Here is a 19,647-nt window from a genome sequence, read left to right on the forward strand (position 1 = left end):
ATATATGGCAATGACATCCTTAACTCCAAGATACATTACAAAGTCACATGATATCACAACATACCATGACATCACAAGGCCACATGATACCTAAACATGACATCACAAGGCCACATGATACCTAAACATTCCATAACCCAAGACCACATGATACCTGAACATTCTATGACATCACAAGACCACATGATACCTAAATATTCCATGACATCACAAGACCACATGATACCTGAACATTTCATGACATCACAAGACCACATGATACCTAAATATTCCATGACATCACAAGACACCACAACATTCCAAGAAATCACAAGACTTCATGATACCTGAACATTCCATGACATCACGAGACCACATAATACCTGAACAATCCATGACATCACCATGATGTACTTGTAAATGAAGATCATAGACTATTGGACGTCTCATTTCTACATAAAGAGACTGAAGACCTGATGAGAGCTATCCACGTGATTAGCACCAAGAATATGTATGTATGGAAGTTATACAACCAACATTTATGAGCTGACATACGTCATGCTGTGGAGATTCCGGGATCTGAACTTTATGGCCACAGAACACAGTGGGGGAATTTACTATGACTGGGGTTTCATCTTCCATTCTTAAACTGAAGTATTGATTGATATCTACGTCTGCGATGAGCAGTAGAGTTGCGCAATATTTTACGCCAATTCCTGCTATAAGTGATGGTAAATCTTTTGGTCCATGAGAGTCCCCACTTCTCCTGTGAAACCCTGCTTACTTTTTTCATCACTTTTAAAAGTTTTTGAAATGTGTGAAAAGCTGCAAATCATGGCACAAATATGGCGTGCACCATAATTTGCAACTTTTCATGCTCCCTAAAAGTGGCGTAAAGCACTGGATACATTTCCCTCAGTGCATGTAAGTGTACCGTATATCTGTAATTACATATGTATGCTGGATGATATGTATACCGGATGTGATGTATACTGGCTGATATGTATACTGGCTGATATGTATAATGGCTGATTTGTATACTGGATGATATGTGTAACGTCTATGGCCGCGGACCATCATCCGGACTTACCCCCTGACGGCCGCGGCCATGGACGAGTGAGTGCCGGGCGGCATCTCCCTCCTGGGAGATGCCGGCACTCACTTCTGCATCGTGGTACTGGCTGCCGTAGGGTGTGCGGACACGCGCGTGTTCGGACTCAAAGGACCAATACGCGCACATGCAGAATATCTGCAAATTAGCCTTGAATGCCTCTGGACTATAAAAAGGGCTATGCCCTTCCAATCATTGCCTGAGTGTGGTTGTGTTACCTTAGTTTGTCCCTGTAAATGGTCTCCTAGTGCTTTCCAGTTCCCATTACTGCTTCCAGGATCCCGTGCTACCGTGCCTCTGTCCCTTAAAGTGTTGGAGTCATGTTGTGCTCTCTGCTGCATCTGCTTTGTTGCACCCACCTGGTGCCTGCCTACTACCGGAGCCTCATCTCAGCCTGAAACCACCGCTACTGTCTATGTTGCCTCAGGTACTCTTTCTAGAACTATAGACATTGCCTATACCTGTTTGGCCAGGCCATCGACCCCACTGGTCAATTCATGGCCCTGTCACCAAGCCATGAAAGCGGATCTGCAGGACCTGCGAACGCGACAGGATCAACACCTTGTGGCAGTAAACGCCATGGCACAACAGCTAGGGGTGCTAACTGCTTCCTTCTCTGCTCCTGTTCCAGTTTCTCCGGCTGATCCTCCTGCTACACCTCCTGTCAGCACTAGTTCTGATCCCCGGTTCTCGCTGCCAAAACCGCCTCATTACAACGGAGATGCAAGTGCATGCAGGGGATTTCTCAATCAGTGTCAAATTCACTTCACCTTGCATGCCAGAGCATTTGCCAGGATCACCTTCATTGTTTCCCTGTTTGCTGGCAAGGCCCTGGCGTGGGCAAACCCTATCTGGGAATGACAGGGACCTGAGATCCGTGACTTTCAGGGGTTCCTGCGGTTATTCAGCACTGTGTATGAGGAGCCTGAACGAGTCTTGTCGGCAGCTACCTCCCTACTGAACCTTCGCCAGGAGGACACCTCCGTGGGTGAGTACACCATCCAGTTCCGGATCCTGGCAGATGAGCTGTCCTGGAACGAGGCGTTCATCTCTACCCTCACCAAAAAGGGCATGAACCCCAAGGTGTTGACTCCAGAGGCAGAGGCCGCATTCAGGAGCTTAAAGGCCTTCACGTCAGCCTCAGTCCTCCATCATCCTCATGTGTCTCTGCAGTTTTCGTTGCCACACTTCTGATCCAGAGAGGCTCCAAAGGCAAGACAGTGGTATGTGGCTATTACTCCAAGCTTTTTTCTCCCGCAGAGCGCAACTACTCGATTGGGGATCGGGAGTTAATGGCCATCAACTGGCTCTGGAGGAGTGGAGACACCTACTAGAGGGTGCAGCTCATCCAATTCCCATCAGGCCAGGAGGTCGCTGTTCTTCGCCCGGGTTCAGTTTGAGCTCCACTACCGCCCTACTGACAAGAATGCCTTGTCCAGGTCGTTCGAGACAGAGGACACTATGGAGTCTCCACAGAGTATCATTGATCCATCCTGCATCATCCCTGTCAACCCCCTGCAAGTTGGAGACATTTGTGCGTCTGGCTGACAGAAGAAGAATCCTCTGCTGGGTACACAGTTCCAAATCGGCAGGTCACGCGGGTGTCTGTAAGACCCGATTGCTCGTCAGTTCTGGTGGCCCACGCTGCCCAAAGACATCACGGACGTTCTCTCCAGCTGCATGGTGTGAGCAGCAAATAAAGTTGCCCACTCCAAATCGGCGGGCCTGCTCCAGCCGCTGCATGTGCCCGATGCCCCCTGGCAACATATTGCTATGGATTTTGTCACAGACCTGCCTCTCTCTACTGGTTGCAGTGCGGTTTGAGTGGTGGTGGACTGATTCTCCAAGATGGCTCATTTCATTCCACAGACCGGCCTACCGTCCGCTTCCCGACTAGCCAATCTCTTCGTCCCACACATCTTCCGTCTGCACGGCTTGCCTGTACATATTGTGTCGGATCTGGGGGTTCAGTTCACCTCAAAGTTCTGGAGAGCCCTCTGCGTACTCCTCGGTGTGAATTTGGACTTTTCCTCTGCCTACCATCCCCAGTCCAATGGTCCACTTTAACTCCAGGCAGCATGATGACAGGGTGAGTTCTCCTACAACCACACTAGTGAGTCCACTCTTCATTGTCTATGGTCAACACCCTTGAATACCTCTTCCCACTACTTCCCAGGTGCCTGCAGCTGACTCTGCATTCAGGGAATTTCTACAGATCTGGCAGCAGACTCAATCTTCTATTCTGCTGGCGGTCGACCGCATGTAGAGAAAGGCAGACACCGGAAGATGAGAGCCTCCCCAGTTCCTTCCAGGCACTAAGGTCTGGCTGTCCTCTAGGAATATCTGGCTGAGGGAGCCATCGTACAAGTTTGCTCCCAGGTTCCTTTGACCCTTCGAGATTTTGAAGCAGGTCAACCCTGTTTCCTACAAGCTTCGCCTGCCTCCTACCCTCAAGATCCCCAACTCCTTCCATGTCTCCCTGCTGAAGCCGGTGATCTTGATCTGCTACTCCAAGACTTCCACTCCTGCAGTGGCTCCCAGCAGTTCATCAGAGACTTTTGAGATTAAGGAGATCCTGGACACCAAGAGAGTGGGTGGAAGAACCTTTTATTTGGTGGATTGGAAGGGGTTTGGTCCTGAAGAGAGGTCCTGGGAGCCAGAAGAGAACCTCAATGCCCCTACCCTCCTGAAGTTTCTCTCTTGTTCTGGCCCCAAGAGGAGGGGGCGTAAGAGGAGGGATACTGTCATGCCCATGGTCGCGGGCCTTCAGGCTCACTCACCTCCTGACGCCCGCAGCCATGGAACTGTAAGCGCTAATCCCCATCTCCTCCTCAGGAGACGCCAGCACTCACTTCCACTTCTCCCGGCCTGGTCCCGTAAGTGCCAGCGCTTGCATCTGAAATTAAGTACAGAATTAGCCCATGAGACCTGGACAATAAGAGTCCAGCCCCTTCCTCCCTTGCCTGAGCCTTGTTGTCATTACCCTAGTATGTCTAAGCAAATGGTCTCCTAAGTGCTTTCCATTTCCCAGTGTTTCCCGTTCCTGCTATCTGTATCCCGTGCTATCCTGGTCAAGTGCTGTGTTGAGCTGAAGTCGTGCTGTGCTGTGTACCACGCCTGTCCTGCTACACCACGCCTGGCGCCTGCCTGCTGCCAAGTCCCAGCCGAGCATGTCTTGCTACTGTTTGAGCTACCACAGATACACTATACGAACTATAGACTGTGACTTGTGTCATGTTGGCCAGCTGCCATACCGTCAAGGCGGTACGGTCCAGTGGGTCCACGTACCCAACGTGACACATAGGTGGCAAATGGTAAAACTATTTAGTCAGTAAATACTGTGGAATAACAAGAAAAATCGTTTGCCCATTTGTCACCGCATATGGGTGTGATTTCGAGTCCGTCGACCGATTCTAATTCTATGCATTTAACCCCTTCCCTCTTTGGCTACTTTTGACCTTCCTGACAGAGCCTCATTTTTCAAATCTGCCTTGTTTCACTTTATGTGGTAATAACTTCGGAATGCTTTCACCTATCCAAGCGATTCTGAGATTGTTTTCTCGTGACACATTGGACTTTATGTTACTGGCAAAATTTGCTCAATCCATTCAGTATTTAATTGCGAAAAACACCAAAATTGAGTGAAAAATTGCAAAAATTAGCATTTTTCTAAATTTAAATGTATCTACTTGTAAGACAGGCTGTCACGAAGCGGGTTAGTGGACCCACTAGGCCGTACCGCCGCAGCGGGGAGGCAGCTGGCCAAACAACAGGACACCCCAGAAATACAATGTCCCGCACAAGGGTACCTGAATAGTCCGGATGGTGGCCGCAGCTCTGGCACAGATGAGATGGGTGCAGCAGATGGCGCCAAACGTGGCGGATGACACAGGAGCCGCAAGTTGCGCCAGACGTGGCGGATTCCTCCGGACGTGGCGGATTCCTCCAGACGTGGCGGATTCCTCCAGACGTGGCAAATTCCTCTGGACGTGGCAGATGACACGACGTGGCGGATTCCTCCAGACGTGGCAGATTCCTCTGGACGTGGCGGATTCCTCCGGACGTGGCAGATTCCTCTGGACGTGGCAGATGACACAGGACGTGGCAGATTCCTCTGGACGTGGCACGACTAGATACTAGGGCAAAGCACGGGAAACAGGAACGGGAACAAGGTACGGGTAACAACAGGAACGGGGAAACACTAAGGGACCATTTGCAAGACAGACTGGGAAAACTAACAACACTCAGGCATCGAACTAGGGGGCTGGACCCCTCTTATAGCCCAGGGTACTCACGGGTCAAAGATCGTTCAAGATGTCCGGTGCGCGCGCTGCCCCTTTAAGAGCGGGAACGAGCGTGCGCGCGCACCCTGCGGGCTCCGGCGAAGGTGAGTGGATGCAAGCGCTGGCGTCTCCTGAGGAGGAGGCTGGGGCCAGCGCTTGCCGACTCATGGCTGCGGCTGTCAGCGGGAGGCTGGAGCTGACAGCCCGCAGCCACGGACGTTACACAGGCAGTTATACCACACAATTGTTGCTAATTAAAATCCCCCATATGTCTACTTTAGATTGGCATAGTTTTTTGAATATTGTTTTACCAGGCTTAGAACTTTAGCTGCAATTTCTCACAAGAAAATTTCAAAAGGCTATTTTTACAGGGGGCTGTTCATTTGTGAAGCGGCTTTGAGGGCTTTATATATTAGAAACCCAGAATAAATCACCCCATTTTAAAAACTTCACCCCTCAAAATATTCAAAATAGCATTTAGAAAGTTTCTTAACCCTTTCGACGTTTCACACAAATGAAAGCAAAGTAGAGGTGAAATTTACAAATTTACTAATTTTTTGGCCAGAAATTCATTTTTAATCCATTTTTTGTAACACAGAAAGTTTTACCTGAGAAATGCAACTCAATATTTATTGCCCAGAGTCTGCAGTTTTTAGAAATATCACCGCATTTGGCCCTAGTGTGTTTATGGACTGAAGCACTGGCCTCAGAAGTAAAGGAGCACCTGATGAGTCTTGGGGCCTCCTTTTTATTAGAAAATATTTTAGACACCATGTCAGGTTTGAAGGGCTCTTGCAGTGCCAAAACAGTGGAAACCCCCCAAAAGTTACCCCATTTGGGAAACTAGACCCCTCAAGGAAATTATCTAGGGGTATAGTGAGCATTTTGACCCCACAGGTTTATTGCATAAATTATTGGAAGTAGGCCGTGAAAATTAAAATCTACATTCTTTCAAAGAAAATGTAGGATTTGCAAATTGTTTTCTCATTTCCACAAGGACTAAAGGAGAAAAAGCACTGATACATTTGTAAAGCAATTTCTCCTGATTAAAACAACACCCCACGGGTAGTCCTAAATGGCTGTTCGGACACACGGCAGGGCTTAGAAGGGAAAGAGCGCCATTTGGCTTTTGGAGCTCAAATTTAGCAGGAATGCTTTGCGGAGGCTATGTCACATTTGCAAAGCCCCCGAAGGGACAAAACAGTGGAAACCTCCCACAAGTGACCCCATTTTGGAAACTACACCCCTTGAGGAATTAATCTACGGGTGCAGTGAGCATTTTGACCCCACAGATGTTTCATAGATTTTATTAGGATTGGGCAGTGAAAATAAAAAAAAATCCTTTTCTATCAAGAAGACGTAGCTTTAGCGCAAATTTTTTCAATAAATAAAAGGAAAAAAAGAACCATAACAATTGTAAAACAATTTCTCCCGTGTACGGCAATACCCGATATGTGGTCATAAACTGCTGTTTGGGCACACGGTAGGGCTCAGAAGGGAAGGAGTGCAATTGGGCTTTTGGAGTAAATATTTTGCTGGATTGGTTTCTGGTCGCTATGTCACATTTGCAAAGTCCCTGTGGGACCAAAACAATGCGAAATTGAAGCCTAATTTATTAAGGGGTGTAGTGAGCATTTTCACCCTACAGGTCTTTTCCATAAATGGCTGCAGATGGTGCAAATGAAAAATTTATATTTTTCCCTAGATGTGACATTTCAGTAGGAAATATGTTGTGCCCAGCTTGTGCCACTGGAGAAACACACCCAAAAAATTGTTAAAAGGATTCTCCCAGGTATGGCGATGACATATATGTGGAAGTAAACAGCTGTTTGGGCACGCTGTAGGGCTCAAAGGGGAAGGAGCGCCATTTAGCTTTTGGAGCGTGGATTTTGCTTGGTAGTAGTTTTTGCTTGGAGTTTTATTGGTGTTTCAATTTATAATGTGGGGGCATATGTAAGCCGGGCAGAGTACATCAGGGGCATAGTCAGGTGGTATAATGGTGTAAACAATAAAATGATCCATAGATGTGTATTACGCTGTGACACAATCATTTCTGCAGAGGCCGGTGTCGCACTGATAAATGGTGTCCTTACTTTTCTCCCATTTGGTCCACACTCCGCACCTTTGCAGTTTGAGGAATTTTGCTGGGAAGAGTTGTCCTGGTATAATACGGGCGCCCTCGCTTCCAGCAGATATGTTTGGGCCCTCCCCTTCCTGGTTCCCTAATTTTAGTGCCTTGATAATTCGCCTCTTGAAACAGAAGAAATGTTCCCTCGGGCCGGCACAACCGCATATTTTTCTTTCCTGATTTATTGGAGCCTTAACTTATTATTTTTTTTCATAGACGTAGTGGTAGGAGAGCTTTTTTTTTTGCGGGACGTGCTGTAGTTATTATTGTTACTATTTTGGGGTAGATGCAACTTTTTGATCACTTGTTATCCTTTTTTTTGGGAGGCAAGGCAATAAAAAAAAACAGCAATTCTGCCAGTTTTTTTTATACAGCGTTCACCATGCGTTATAAATTACATGTTACCTTCATTCTGCGGGTCAGTACAATTCCGGCGATACCTAATTTATAGAACTTTTTTAGGTTTTAAAACTTTTTGAACAACAAAATTACTTATGTAAAAATAATGTCTTTTTCTGTCGCCAAGTTGTAAGAGCCATAACTTTTACATTTTTTCGTAGACGGAGCTGTCTGAGAGCGTGTTTTTTGCGAGACGAGTAATAGTTTTTATAGGTACCATTTTTGGATGCAAGCAAATTTTTCAGCACTTTTTATTTCAATTTTTGTAAGACAAAGTGACCAAAAAAAAAAGCAATTCTGCCATTATATTTTAGGTTGTTTTTTACGGCGTTCACTGTGAGGGACAGATAACATATTTTTATAGTTTAGGTCGTTACGGAAGCGGCGATACCAAATATGTATGTTTTATTAATTTTTTACAATAATAAATGACTTGATAAGGGAAATAGGGCGATCGTGTTTTATGTTATTACTTGAAACTTTTATTTTTTTAACTTTTTTTTAGTCCTACTAGGGGACTTGGAGATCCAACAGTTTGATTGATGTTCTAATACATTGCACCACCTATGTAGTGCAATGTATTAGAACGGTCAGTTATTTACTGACAGCAAGCCGATCAGGCTCCGGTCGGGGGCCTAATCGACTTCCGTAATGGCAGACAGGAGGCCATTGTTATGCCATCTGTTGCCATAGTAGCAGTCGCCAGCCTTGCCATGAAATGGCAGCCTGCCGATTTTCTACAAACCACTTTGATGCAGCGATCGCATTGGATCTCTGCATCGAAGGGGTTAATGGCAGGAATCGGAGATAGCTCTGGTTCCTGTCGTTACAGTGGAGTGTCCACTGTAACATACAGCGGACACCCACTGCTGATGACGCCGGCTTAGCTTCTGAGCCGGCGCCATCTTGCCGATGGTACCGGAAGCCTTTTAGGCCCCGCCGCCGAGCGGGGCATAGTAGGCTTCCGTTCCTGGCAGACCGTGAGGTAAGTATTAGGCCTCCGATCACCTTTGCAGCCACCGGCAACCCTGCGATCACGTTGCTGGGGTGCCGGTTTCTAAAAGCTCCTCACATGTTGCGATCTCTATTGAACGCAGGATCTGAGGGGTTAATTGGCAGGATCAGAAGCTAGGTCCTGTCCTGACCGATACCTCAGGGTGCCAGCTGTAACATACAGCTGTCACCCGGCGGTGTTGATGCGGGCTCAGCGTGACATAATGGTACTGCGCTTTGCGGGAAGACCTCGATTGCGCCGTATATATACGGCGCATGTCGGGAAGGGGTTAAGGTAGTGATAAATACACTTATGACATTTCCTTCTATGGAAAAAAAAAGTGAATACGTGAATTTTTATTTTATTCAATTGTAAAGCTATTTTTTTTTTTCAATTCCTTCACCTTTATTTTTTTAAACCATTTTAAAGGGAATGTGTCGCGAATTAAACCTTTTTTTTTTTTTAAGTGTCTTTACTTATTTCTATTATATTTTTTACGTTTTTTGCTGTATTTTTTTTCTTCCATATAGTGGAAAGTATTAAAAATCAAATAATAATTTGACATGTTTTCCTATGTTGGCCACCAGGGGGAGCACTTCCCAGAATTACAGCAAGGTGAATAAGGCAAAGCAACCTGACTCACAGCTGCTGTAAATGTGGGAGAGAATCTCACCCCCCCTCCCACAAGCCAAGAAAAGGTGTCTTCAAATTGCTAAGCAGTGTCCGGCAGCCATTTTGCGTGTGTTATAGGACACACCAAAAGGCTAAGGGTATGTGCACACACACTAATTACGTCCGTAATTGACGGACGTATTTCGGCCGCAAGTCCCGGACCAAACACAGTGCAAGGAGCCGGGCTCCTAGCATCATACTTATGTACGATGCTAGAAGTCCCTGCCTCGCTGCAGGACAACTGTCCCGTACTGTAAACATGATTATACTACGGGACAGTTGTCCTGCAGCAAGGCAGGGACTCCTAGCGTCGTACATAAGTATGATGCTAGGAGCCCGGCTCCTTGCACTGTGTTCGGTCCGGGACTTGCGGCCGAAATACGTCCGTCAATTACGGACGTAATTAGTGTGTGTGCACATACCCTAAGGGTATGTTCACACGCTTACTAAACAAAGGGAAAACAGCTCATGATTTTCAGCCATTTTTTAATCAAACTCGCGTGTTTTAACGGCCGTTTTTGGAGCTGGTCACGACATGTCACGTTCTCTGAGCATCTTTCGCGTGTCACGCACCCATTGAAGTCAATGGGTGCGTGAAAACCACGCATGTCGCACGGAAGCACTTCCGTGGAACGCGCGTGATTCGCGCAACAGCGGTGAAAAGGATGAATGAAAACAGAAAAGCACCACGTGCTTTTGTTTACAAACATCCAGAGTGTCATAATGATGACGGCTGCGCGAAAATCACGCAGCCGCGCATCATACGGGGCTGACACACGGAGCTGTTAAGTGGCTTTTGCGCAGGCAAAACGCCGCGTTTTTTGCGTGCGCAAAAAGCACACACTCATGTGAATCCAGCCTTAGGCCGGGTTTACACGAGCGTGAGCGTGTGCGTTTTGTGCACGCAAAAAACGCGGCATTTTGCCTGCGCAGAAGGCACGTAACAGCTCCGTGTGTCAGCCCCATATGATGCGCGGCTGCGTGATTTTCGCGCAGCCGCCATCATTATGACACTCCGTTTGTATGTTTGTAAACAGAAAAGCACATGCTTTTCTGTTTTCGTTCATCCTTTTCACCGCTGTTGCGCGAATCACCCGCGTCCCACGGAAGTGCTTCCGTGCGACATGCGTGGTTTTCACGCACCCATTGACTTCAATGGGTGCGTGATGCGCGAAAAACGCTCAAAGAACGGACATGTTGTGACTTTTACGCAGCGGACTCACGCTGCGCAAAAAACACGGACTGTCTGCACGGCCCCATAGACTAATATAGGTCCCTGCGACGCACGTGAAAATCACGTGCGTCGCACGGACGTATAACACGCTCTTGTAAATGAGCCCTTAGAATGATGAAAGTGAAGTGAATGACTTTTCAGTTGACCGGTTCACACGCCGTGTATTTGATACGTTTTAATTTTGCACATTTTACGTGCAAAAAAACACATTAAAAAAACGACAAAATTACACTTGATTTTGCGTGTTTGGGGGGATTTGTGTCTGTGTGTGTGGGGGATGCTCGCCCGCTGATTCTTCAAAACAGCTGATAAGCGGCTATGAAGTATCAGCGGCGCCCGTGCACACTCCGCTCTGCCACACACACGGGAAAAGTCTTAAAGGGGTCATCCAGGAAAACATGGCGCCGCACCAGTCCTCAGGTCGTGTGTGGTATTACAGCTCTGTCCTATTCACTTCAATGGAGGTGAACTGCAATACCAAACACAATCTGAGGACAGGTGCGGCGCTGTGTCTCCAATCCGGACACTCCTTCTGTCCTGAGATGACCCGACGGGGGAGGCGGGAGTCAGAGCCACCCACCGCCATCACTGCAGACAGAACCACACAACTACGGCATGAGGGCAGGGCTTGTCCTGAGTGACGGTCTCTTATTATGGACAGATTTATAGTCACATGAACCCCGTCTGATAAACCGGTAACCTAGGTCCAATCACATGACAGAGGGGGATCACCAAAAACCCTGTGCACCCTCAGCCCGTCCATCCAGCCCTTTCCTGGTTATATCTGCTTCTGGGAAAGCTGGGTGACCACCATTACCCCTCCTACTGGAGTTTGTTTAGGGATGTGACTAATGAACCTCTCAAACTCCAGTAGGAGGGGTAATGGTGGTCACCCAGCTTTCCCAGACCCCTGAACGGTAAATCTCTCTAGTTGTGCTGAGCCTGAGAGGTTAATTAGTCACATCCCCAAACAGTCTCAGCACAACTAGAGAGATTTACCGTTCAGGGGTCTGGGAAAGCTGGGTGACCACCATTACCCCTCCTTCTGGAGTTTGAGAGGTTCATTAGTCACATCCCCAAACACACTCCAGTAGGAGGGGTAATGGTGGTCATCCAGCTTTCCCAGACCCCTGAATGATAAATCTCTCTAGTTGTGCTGAGACTGAGAGGTTCATTCATCACATTCCCAACCAGTCTCAGCACAACTAGAGATTTACCGTTCAGGGCTTTCCCTGTACAGTTACATCATGTGTCCTTCATACAGGGGAGGGGCCGTTAGGGGGGGCCCCGGGCGTTAGGGGTGGGGACCCATCGGGGGGGCCCGTCGAGGGTCACGAGAGCGGGGGTCTGTGATAGAGAGTGGGACAGAGACACACATCTTACCTGCAGTGCAGCTGGTCTTCAGTATGGCGCCTGCTTTCTACCTGCAAACAGCTGATCTGCTGTGTGACAATGACCTGCGTCGCAGTACAGAGCCAGAGAGCAGAGTCAATGGAACGGCTCCCGTTCATTGTGCCCTATGCACTGTAGCTGCCGTATTCCATCTCAGTATGTGTCGTTAACCGACACATACAGAGATGAAAAACAAAATGGCAGCCCCCTTAGAGAAGTAAAAGTTAGAAAGAAAAAAAAAGTAAAACACAAACACACAAATAAATAAAATGTATTTTAATAACATACTAAAAGCAATATTCTATAAAAAAAATAATTTCGCGACACCCATCCTTTAATGACCGTCAAAAATCAAAAAGTCCATATGTGTTAAAAATAAAAAGTTTACATTGCCCTTACTATCACCCTGGATTCTCTTGCAGTAATAAGAAGCAAGGTTCATGTTGACAATTTAGCTTCTTCGTATGTAAACAAGGCTCTTCTTTTCTTCCTTATATCCACAATACTTTTCCTTCATCGAAGCTTTCACAGTTCACCTCAGGTAAATATAGTTTGGGTGTTTGGAAGATCCAGGCTAACACAACCCAAAAAAACTGAACAAATACTCTTATTGGCTGTTTAATATCCGTAGAAAAACTGATGTTTAAAATTCTTTTTTTGATCATTTCCCACATCCTATAGGAGTTTATTGTTTCTACTCCATGTGAATTATCTGACAAATTCGAAAATGTAAATTTCTATGTAAAAAATCTTCCACATATAGAACATCGAAATGGTTTCTTCCCTGTATGGTTTCTCTGATGAGCCCTAAGTTTGCCTTTAGTAGTAAAACATTTCCCACATTCTGAACACTAATCTAATCTATCTCCTGTGTGACTTCTCTTATGTACAATAAGATTTGATTTATTAGTAAAACATTTACCACATTCTGAACATGAAAATGGCTTCTCTCCTGTGTGAATTCTCTCATGAGTAACAAGATTTGATTTTCGTGCAAAACATTTTCCACATTCTGAACATGAATATGGTTTCTCTCCTGTGTGACTTCTCTCATGGATAACAAGAGTTGATTTTTCTGTAAAACATTTTCCACATTCTAAACATAAATATGGCTTCTCCCCTGCGTGTATTCTCTCATGTTTAACAAGATGTGATTTTTGTGTAAAACATTTTCCACATTCTGAACATGAATATGGCTTCTCCCCTGCGTGTATTCTCTCATGTTTAACAAGATGTGATTTTTGTGTAAAACATTTCCCACATTCTGAACATGAAAATGGCTTCTTTCCTGTGTGAATTCTCTCATGTTTAACAAGCTGTGATTGTACTGTAAAACATTTCCCACATTCTAAACATGAATATGGCTTCTCTCCTGTGTGAATTCCCTCATGTGTAACAAGATTTGATTTTCGTGCAAAACATTTCCCACATTCTGAACAGGAATATGGCTTCTCTCCTGTGTGAATTCTCTCATGTTTAGCAAGACCTGATTTTTCTGTAAAACATTTTCCACATTCTGAACATGAATATGGCTTCTCTCCTGTGTGAATTCTCTCATGTGTAATAAGATTTGATTTATTTGTAAAGCATTTACCACATTCTGAACATGAATATGGTTTCTCTCCTGTGTGACGTCTCTTATGTATAGTAAAACTTGATTTATCATTAAAACATTTCCCACATTCTGAACATGAATATGGCTTCTCTCCTGTGTGTATTCTCTCATGTTTAACAAGATGTGATTGAACTATAAAACATTTCCCACATTCTGAACATGAATATGGCTTCTCTCCTGTGTGAATTCTCGCATGTGTAACTAGATGTGATTTTTGTGCAAAACATTTCCCACATTCTGAACATGAATATGGCTTCTCCCCGCTGTGTATTCTCTCATGTTTAACAAGATGTGATTTATCAGTAAAACATTTATCACATAATGAACATGAATATGGCTTATTCCCTGTATGAATTATTTTCTTTGTAAAAAGACCTGAGATTTTTGTGAACTGTTTACCACATTGATACCTTTTACCCCCTTTCTGAGCTGTACTTGTGATAACAATCTGTGATTGGTCAGAAGGTTCCTCATGTTTAGTGAAATTATATGATAGGTCTTTACTGCGACGTCCTGAATGTACATTGAGGGTAATGGGGTTTTCTCCTGAAGAGTGCTGGATGATATCTTCATCTTCTACTTTATAATTTAGCAATAACGTGAAGTTTCCCTCAGAGTTCTTACTGGGAATTCCTGTTAGGATTAAAAATTAGTCTTGTGATTTTGTTTCAAAATAGAAAAGTTGACAAATTTATAGCATTCATATTAGGCTGGAAACACACATGCAGTGTTTTGAGCCAAAGTCAGAAGTGGATCAAGCAGGCAGAAGTTTAAGGCATGCCTTTTGAATCCACTCCTGGCTTTTGGAGAAATCCATGACAAAAGTGCAGGATTCTGGTCTACACTCAGTCCTCCACTTTTAATTTATTACATAAAGCTTGACTTGATTAAATAATTTTTTTTTAAAAGCAGAACCTTGTCTGGCAATGAAGCCTGTTCTCTGCCAACACAGTTGGCCATTTAAATATTAATAAGACGGAGGCGTGGCCTGGCTGGGGATGTGAGCGGACGTGCAGAGGACTAGCTCCTGCAAGAACTCCTCCATTTCTCCTGTTTCGGAGCTTTCTCCTGGCTTGAACTGCACCAGCCTGCCGCCACTTACCTGGAGGATCGTTCGTGAGAGCGGGTGTTTCTATTGCGCTGCTCCTGAGGCCATGACGCGTCGTAACAAGGACTCGGAGGTGGAGAAGGACGGCCAAGATGGCGCCGGAGCCCCGTCGGCGGCTGCACGTGCTGCGGCCTCTAAGCTGGCAGGATACGCCAGAACCCCATCTGCTGCCACCAGTAAGCAAATACAGACGGCTCTCCCTCCAAAGTCCCTGCAGATTCCAGCGCTGGAAGGTGAAGGGCAGTGAGCACATGTGGGTTCTCAGCCTGAGGGGGGTGCCTGCTCCCCATTGTCCCCTGTTACACTGCCTGTGGTGGGAAGGAATGAACCCTCGATGAGTGATGTATTTATGGTCATTACAAAGTGCAATGCCATCTTGTCCTCCATGTCACTGCAGTTGGGAGGTGTGCATGAAGATGTGGGGCTTATCCGGCATGCTTTGCAAAAAGTATCAGACAGGATGGCGGCTGACGAAGGTCGCGTCAGTGAAATAGAGGACGCCATTTTACCAATGCAAAATGCTATCTCCAAACATGACCGCGCCATTTTGAATATGCAGGCTAAGGCGGATGACTTGGAGAACAGACTCCGACGAAATAATGTCCGATTGGTGGGAATGCCTGAACGTACTGAAGGTAGTACTCCGACTGAATACAGGGTGGGCCATTTATATGGATACACCTAAATAAAATGGGAATGGTTGGTGATATTAACTTCCTGTTTGTGGCACATTAGTATATGGGAGGGTGGAAACTTTTCAAGCTGGGTGTTGACCATGGCGGCCATTTTTAAGTCGGCCATTTTGTATCCAACTTTAGTTTTTCAATGGGAAGAGGGTCATGTGACACATCAAACTTATCGAGAATTTCACAAGAAAAACAATGGTGTGCTTGGTTTTAACATTACTTTATTCTTTCAGGAGTTATTTACAAGTTTCTGACCACTTATAAAATGTGTTCAAAGTGCTGCCCATTGTGTTGGATTGTCAATGCAACCCTCTTCTCCCACTCTTCACACACTGATAGCAACATCACAGAAGAAATTGCCTCCCGATCTGACCCCCTTAAACTTATCTTTGGGGTCATCTGAAGGCAATTGTCTATGCTGTGAAGATACGAGATGTGCACGAACTGAAACTACGGATACTGGAAGCCTGTGCTAGCATTTCTTCTGCGGTGTTGCTATCAGTGTGTGAAGAGTGGGAGAAGAGGGTTGCATTGACAATCCAACACAATGGGCAGCACTTTGAACACATTTTATAAGTGGTCAGAAACTTGTAAATAACTCATGAAATAATAAAGTAACGTTAAAACCAAGCACACCATTGTTTTTCTTGTGAAATTCTCGATAAGTTTGATGTGTCACATGACCTTCTTCCCATTGAAAAAACTAAAGTTGGATACAAAATGGCCGACTTCAAAATGGCCGCCATGGTCAACACCCAGCTTGAAAAGTTTCCCCCCTCCCATATACTAATGTGCCACAAACAGGAAGTTAATATCACCAACCATTCCCATTTTATTTAGGTGTATCCATATAAATGGCCCACCCTGTACATTGAAGCATGGCTGAAAACTACTTTTGAGGATACAATCCTATCGCCTTTGTATGCTGTAGAACGTGCTCACAGGGTTCCTTTGAGACCATTACCGCCTGGATCACCGCCGCAGACCATGCTTGTCAAGCTTCTGCATTACCATGACAGAGATGCCATTTTGAGAGCAGCTAGGGAAATGAAAGATATCGCTGTGGATGGCACCGTATAGCATTTTTTCCGGATTTCTCAGCGGAGGTGCAAAAGAAACGTGTGCTATTTCAAGAGGTGAAGAGGAGACTACGCACTTTACAAATTCCGTATGCTATATCCGGCGAAACTCCAAGTGGTCGCCATGGGGGAAAAGCACTTCTTTGAACACTCTAAAGATGCCATGAATGGTTGGACCGCAGTGAACGCCGTATTCGAGATGCGGATGGATAGATGGCGGAACGAGCTCTACTTTGTGAACTGTTGTCTCCAGGGAGCCGGTTGCTCCGAAACACACATGCTTCTTGCAGGTTGATGAATCCAGGAGCTGGTACAGGACGCTGACGGTTACTTTGTTTGATTCATGTTGTCCAGATTCAAGGAGGACTGGTGCCCCGACTTGCTTTGGCTAAAGCAGGTTTATTGGCATGGGGGGTCGTTTTGGGAGGGGGGCGGGGGAGGGGGGTGTTTCTTCGGGGTTCTTCCAGAGTATGCATATTTGTCCTGATGTTACTATGGGTTTATATCCTAATTGTGTGAAACTGCTATTGTACTCCTGTTTACTTATTCTCTGTATGCAAAATGGCTCTTAATCTCAAGCTTATCTCCTGGAATGTGCGGGGCCTGGGGGATCCTGTTAAGCGTACAGCTATCTTTGAATATATTAAGTCACATTTTCCTGTTATATTGTGTTTGCAAGAAACCCACCTCTCCAAGGAAAAACTCTCCATTATACACCGTTCCTGGATGGGCCATGATTATCACTCTGTTCACACCAGCTATTCGAGGGGTGTCAGCCTGATTATACATCGTCTGATACCCTTCCAGTGTCTCCAGGTGGATATTGATGATGAGGGGAGATATGTGTCTTCACTGCACTGTATATTCTATACAATATATACTTGTTGGAGTGTATATCCCATCTCCCTTTAATTATGATGTGCTTAGGCGGATTTTAGACTTCACTGGGGCTAGGCCGGGTATACCGTTTGTTTTGCTGGGGGACTTTAATAACTATGTACATCCGTACTGGGACAAATATAATAATGCTGCTGGAGCTGGTATAGATAGTCCTGTAACCGCTTTCGGATCTTTCCTTCAGGAGGTACAGCTGTTCGATCTGTGGCGACTGAAACATACGCATGATAGGCAGTATTCCTGTTTTTTCCAGCTCGCATAACAGCCTGTCCAGATCTTGGTCTGGGCCCTGAAATTGTAGCCGGAGCAGTTGTGCATAATGAGTTCTTACCTAGGGCGCTTTCTGATCACTCCCCCTCTTAATGGACATCGCACTATCTCAAGCTCCTGCTACACCTAGGGCGCTATGGCGGTTGAATGCCTTCTGGCTCACTATTATTGATGTTTCTGTTATTTCTAAGGTACTGGGAGACCATTTCTTGGAGAATGTGGGTACGGCGGACATAGGTGTGGTTTGGAACGCTATGAAGGCTACGCTGCGAGGGTGTTTGATCCAGTTAACCAGTCGGGTTAAAAGGAAGTCTAGACAGCTGGGTGAAGCTCTTAGGAGTAGAGTGCAACAGACTGAAGTGATCCATGTGTTTAATAATACTTCGCAATCCCTGGCGGACTGGCGTGAAGCCCAGGAATTATTGAAGAAGCATCTATTGGAGATGGCTGCGAATAAGAAGATGTTTCAGCAACAGCGCTCCTATGCAGAAGGGGAGGAGATGGGACATATGCTAGCACTGGTGGCAAGGGCGCAGTGTGGTCAGACGTATTTTGCAACAATACGGAATGCTGCTGGAGTCCTGGTATATGGTAATGCAGAGATAGCAGATGTATTTCGCTCCTACTACGAATCCTTATACAGTTTGCATGTCCATATGTCTGCGACACAGATGAATACATATTTGTGGGATATCCCCTTACCATGTTTAGCTTCCAGCGATAAAGAATTTTTAGAGACCCCTCTGGCTCTGGAGGAGCTGCAGGAGGCGGCGGCATCCTTGGCAAATGGAAAGGCTCCGGGATCGGATGGCCTGCCGGTGGAAATGTTAAAAAAATTGGGGGGGACACACTTTTTCCGCATCTTTTGGATGTTTTTGTATCTGCTGCTAGGGACCAGAGTTTGCCTGATACTATGAGGGAGGCAGTGATAGTGGTTCTTTTGAAACCAGACAAAGACCCCTTGTTAACGGACTCTTATAGACCGATATCTCTGCTAGATATTAAAATCATTGCTAAGGCCATAGCTATACGCCTTTCTAGGGTTATCACCTCAATCATACACCCGGATCAAACTAGCTTTATGCCGAATAAATCTACGGCCATTAATTTAAGACGGTTATTTTTAAATCTACAACTTCCAGCGGACAACTCGGGTAGAAAGGTACTCTGCTCCCTAGACGCAGCAAAAGCGTTTGACCATGTACAATGGGAATATTTATGGGCAGTACTTCAGAAGATGGGCTTTGGGGATTCGTTTATCTCCTGGATTCGGATGTTATATGACAGACCTGTGGCTAGAATCAGAGTGAATATCTGTTTGACTGCCGCATTTCCGTTGGGTAGGGGTACAAGGCAGGGGTGTCCACTCTCTCCGATGCTTTTTGCCATAGCCATAGAACCATTAGCAGTATTGATTAGGGGTTCAGTTGACATTGTTGGATTCAGATACGGTGAACAGGAAGAGAAACTGGCATTGTACGCAGATGACATGCTACTGTTTTTGGAGGATGACGCTGCCTCCTTGGATACAGCTATGTCTGCTATTAAGGAGTTTGGCCGATTCTCGGGATTGCCAATTAACTGGTCCAAGTCGGTCCTGATGAAGGTAGATGATACACACTGGCAGGTGCCCTATACTGATCTTCCTATGAAGTGTGTTACCTCCTTTAAATATCTAGGAGTTGAAATCTCCATGAAACTGGAGCAATTTTAACGATTGAATTTGACCCCCTTACTGGCCCGATTTAAACTCAAGCTGGATGTCTGGTGTAAATTGTCTTTCAGTTATTGGAAGATGTA

The 19,647-nt window shown here is 45.7% G+C and overlaps 1 protein-coding gene across 1 annotated transcript in view; it reads right to left on the bottom strand.

Moving 5' to 3' along the window:
• Positions 1-12,493: 12,493 nt before the first annotated feature.
• Positions 12,494-19,647, bottom strand: part of LOC142659151 (uncharacterized) — a 155,190-nt gene continuing 148,036 nt past the window's right edge. Inside the window, exon 9 of the mRNA XM_075835010.1 lies at positions 12,494-14,440. Within this exon, the coding sequence (XP_075691125.1) occupies positions 13,044-14,440 (1,397 nt within the window). The 3' untranslated portion in view covers positions 12,494-13,043. The remainder of the gene's footprint in view (positions 14,441-19,647) is intronic.

This window comes from Rhinoderma darwinii, chromosome 1 (genome assembly GCF_050947455.1).
Source record: "Rhinoderma darwinii isolate aRhiDar2 chromosome 1, aRhiDar2.hap1, whole genome shotgun sequence".
Lineage (NCBI taxonomy): Eukaryota > Metazoa > Chordata > Amphibia > Anura > Rhinodermatidae > Rhinoderma > Rhinoderma darwinii.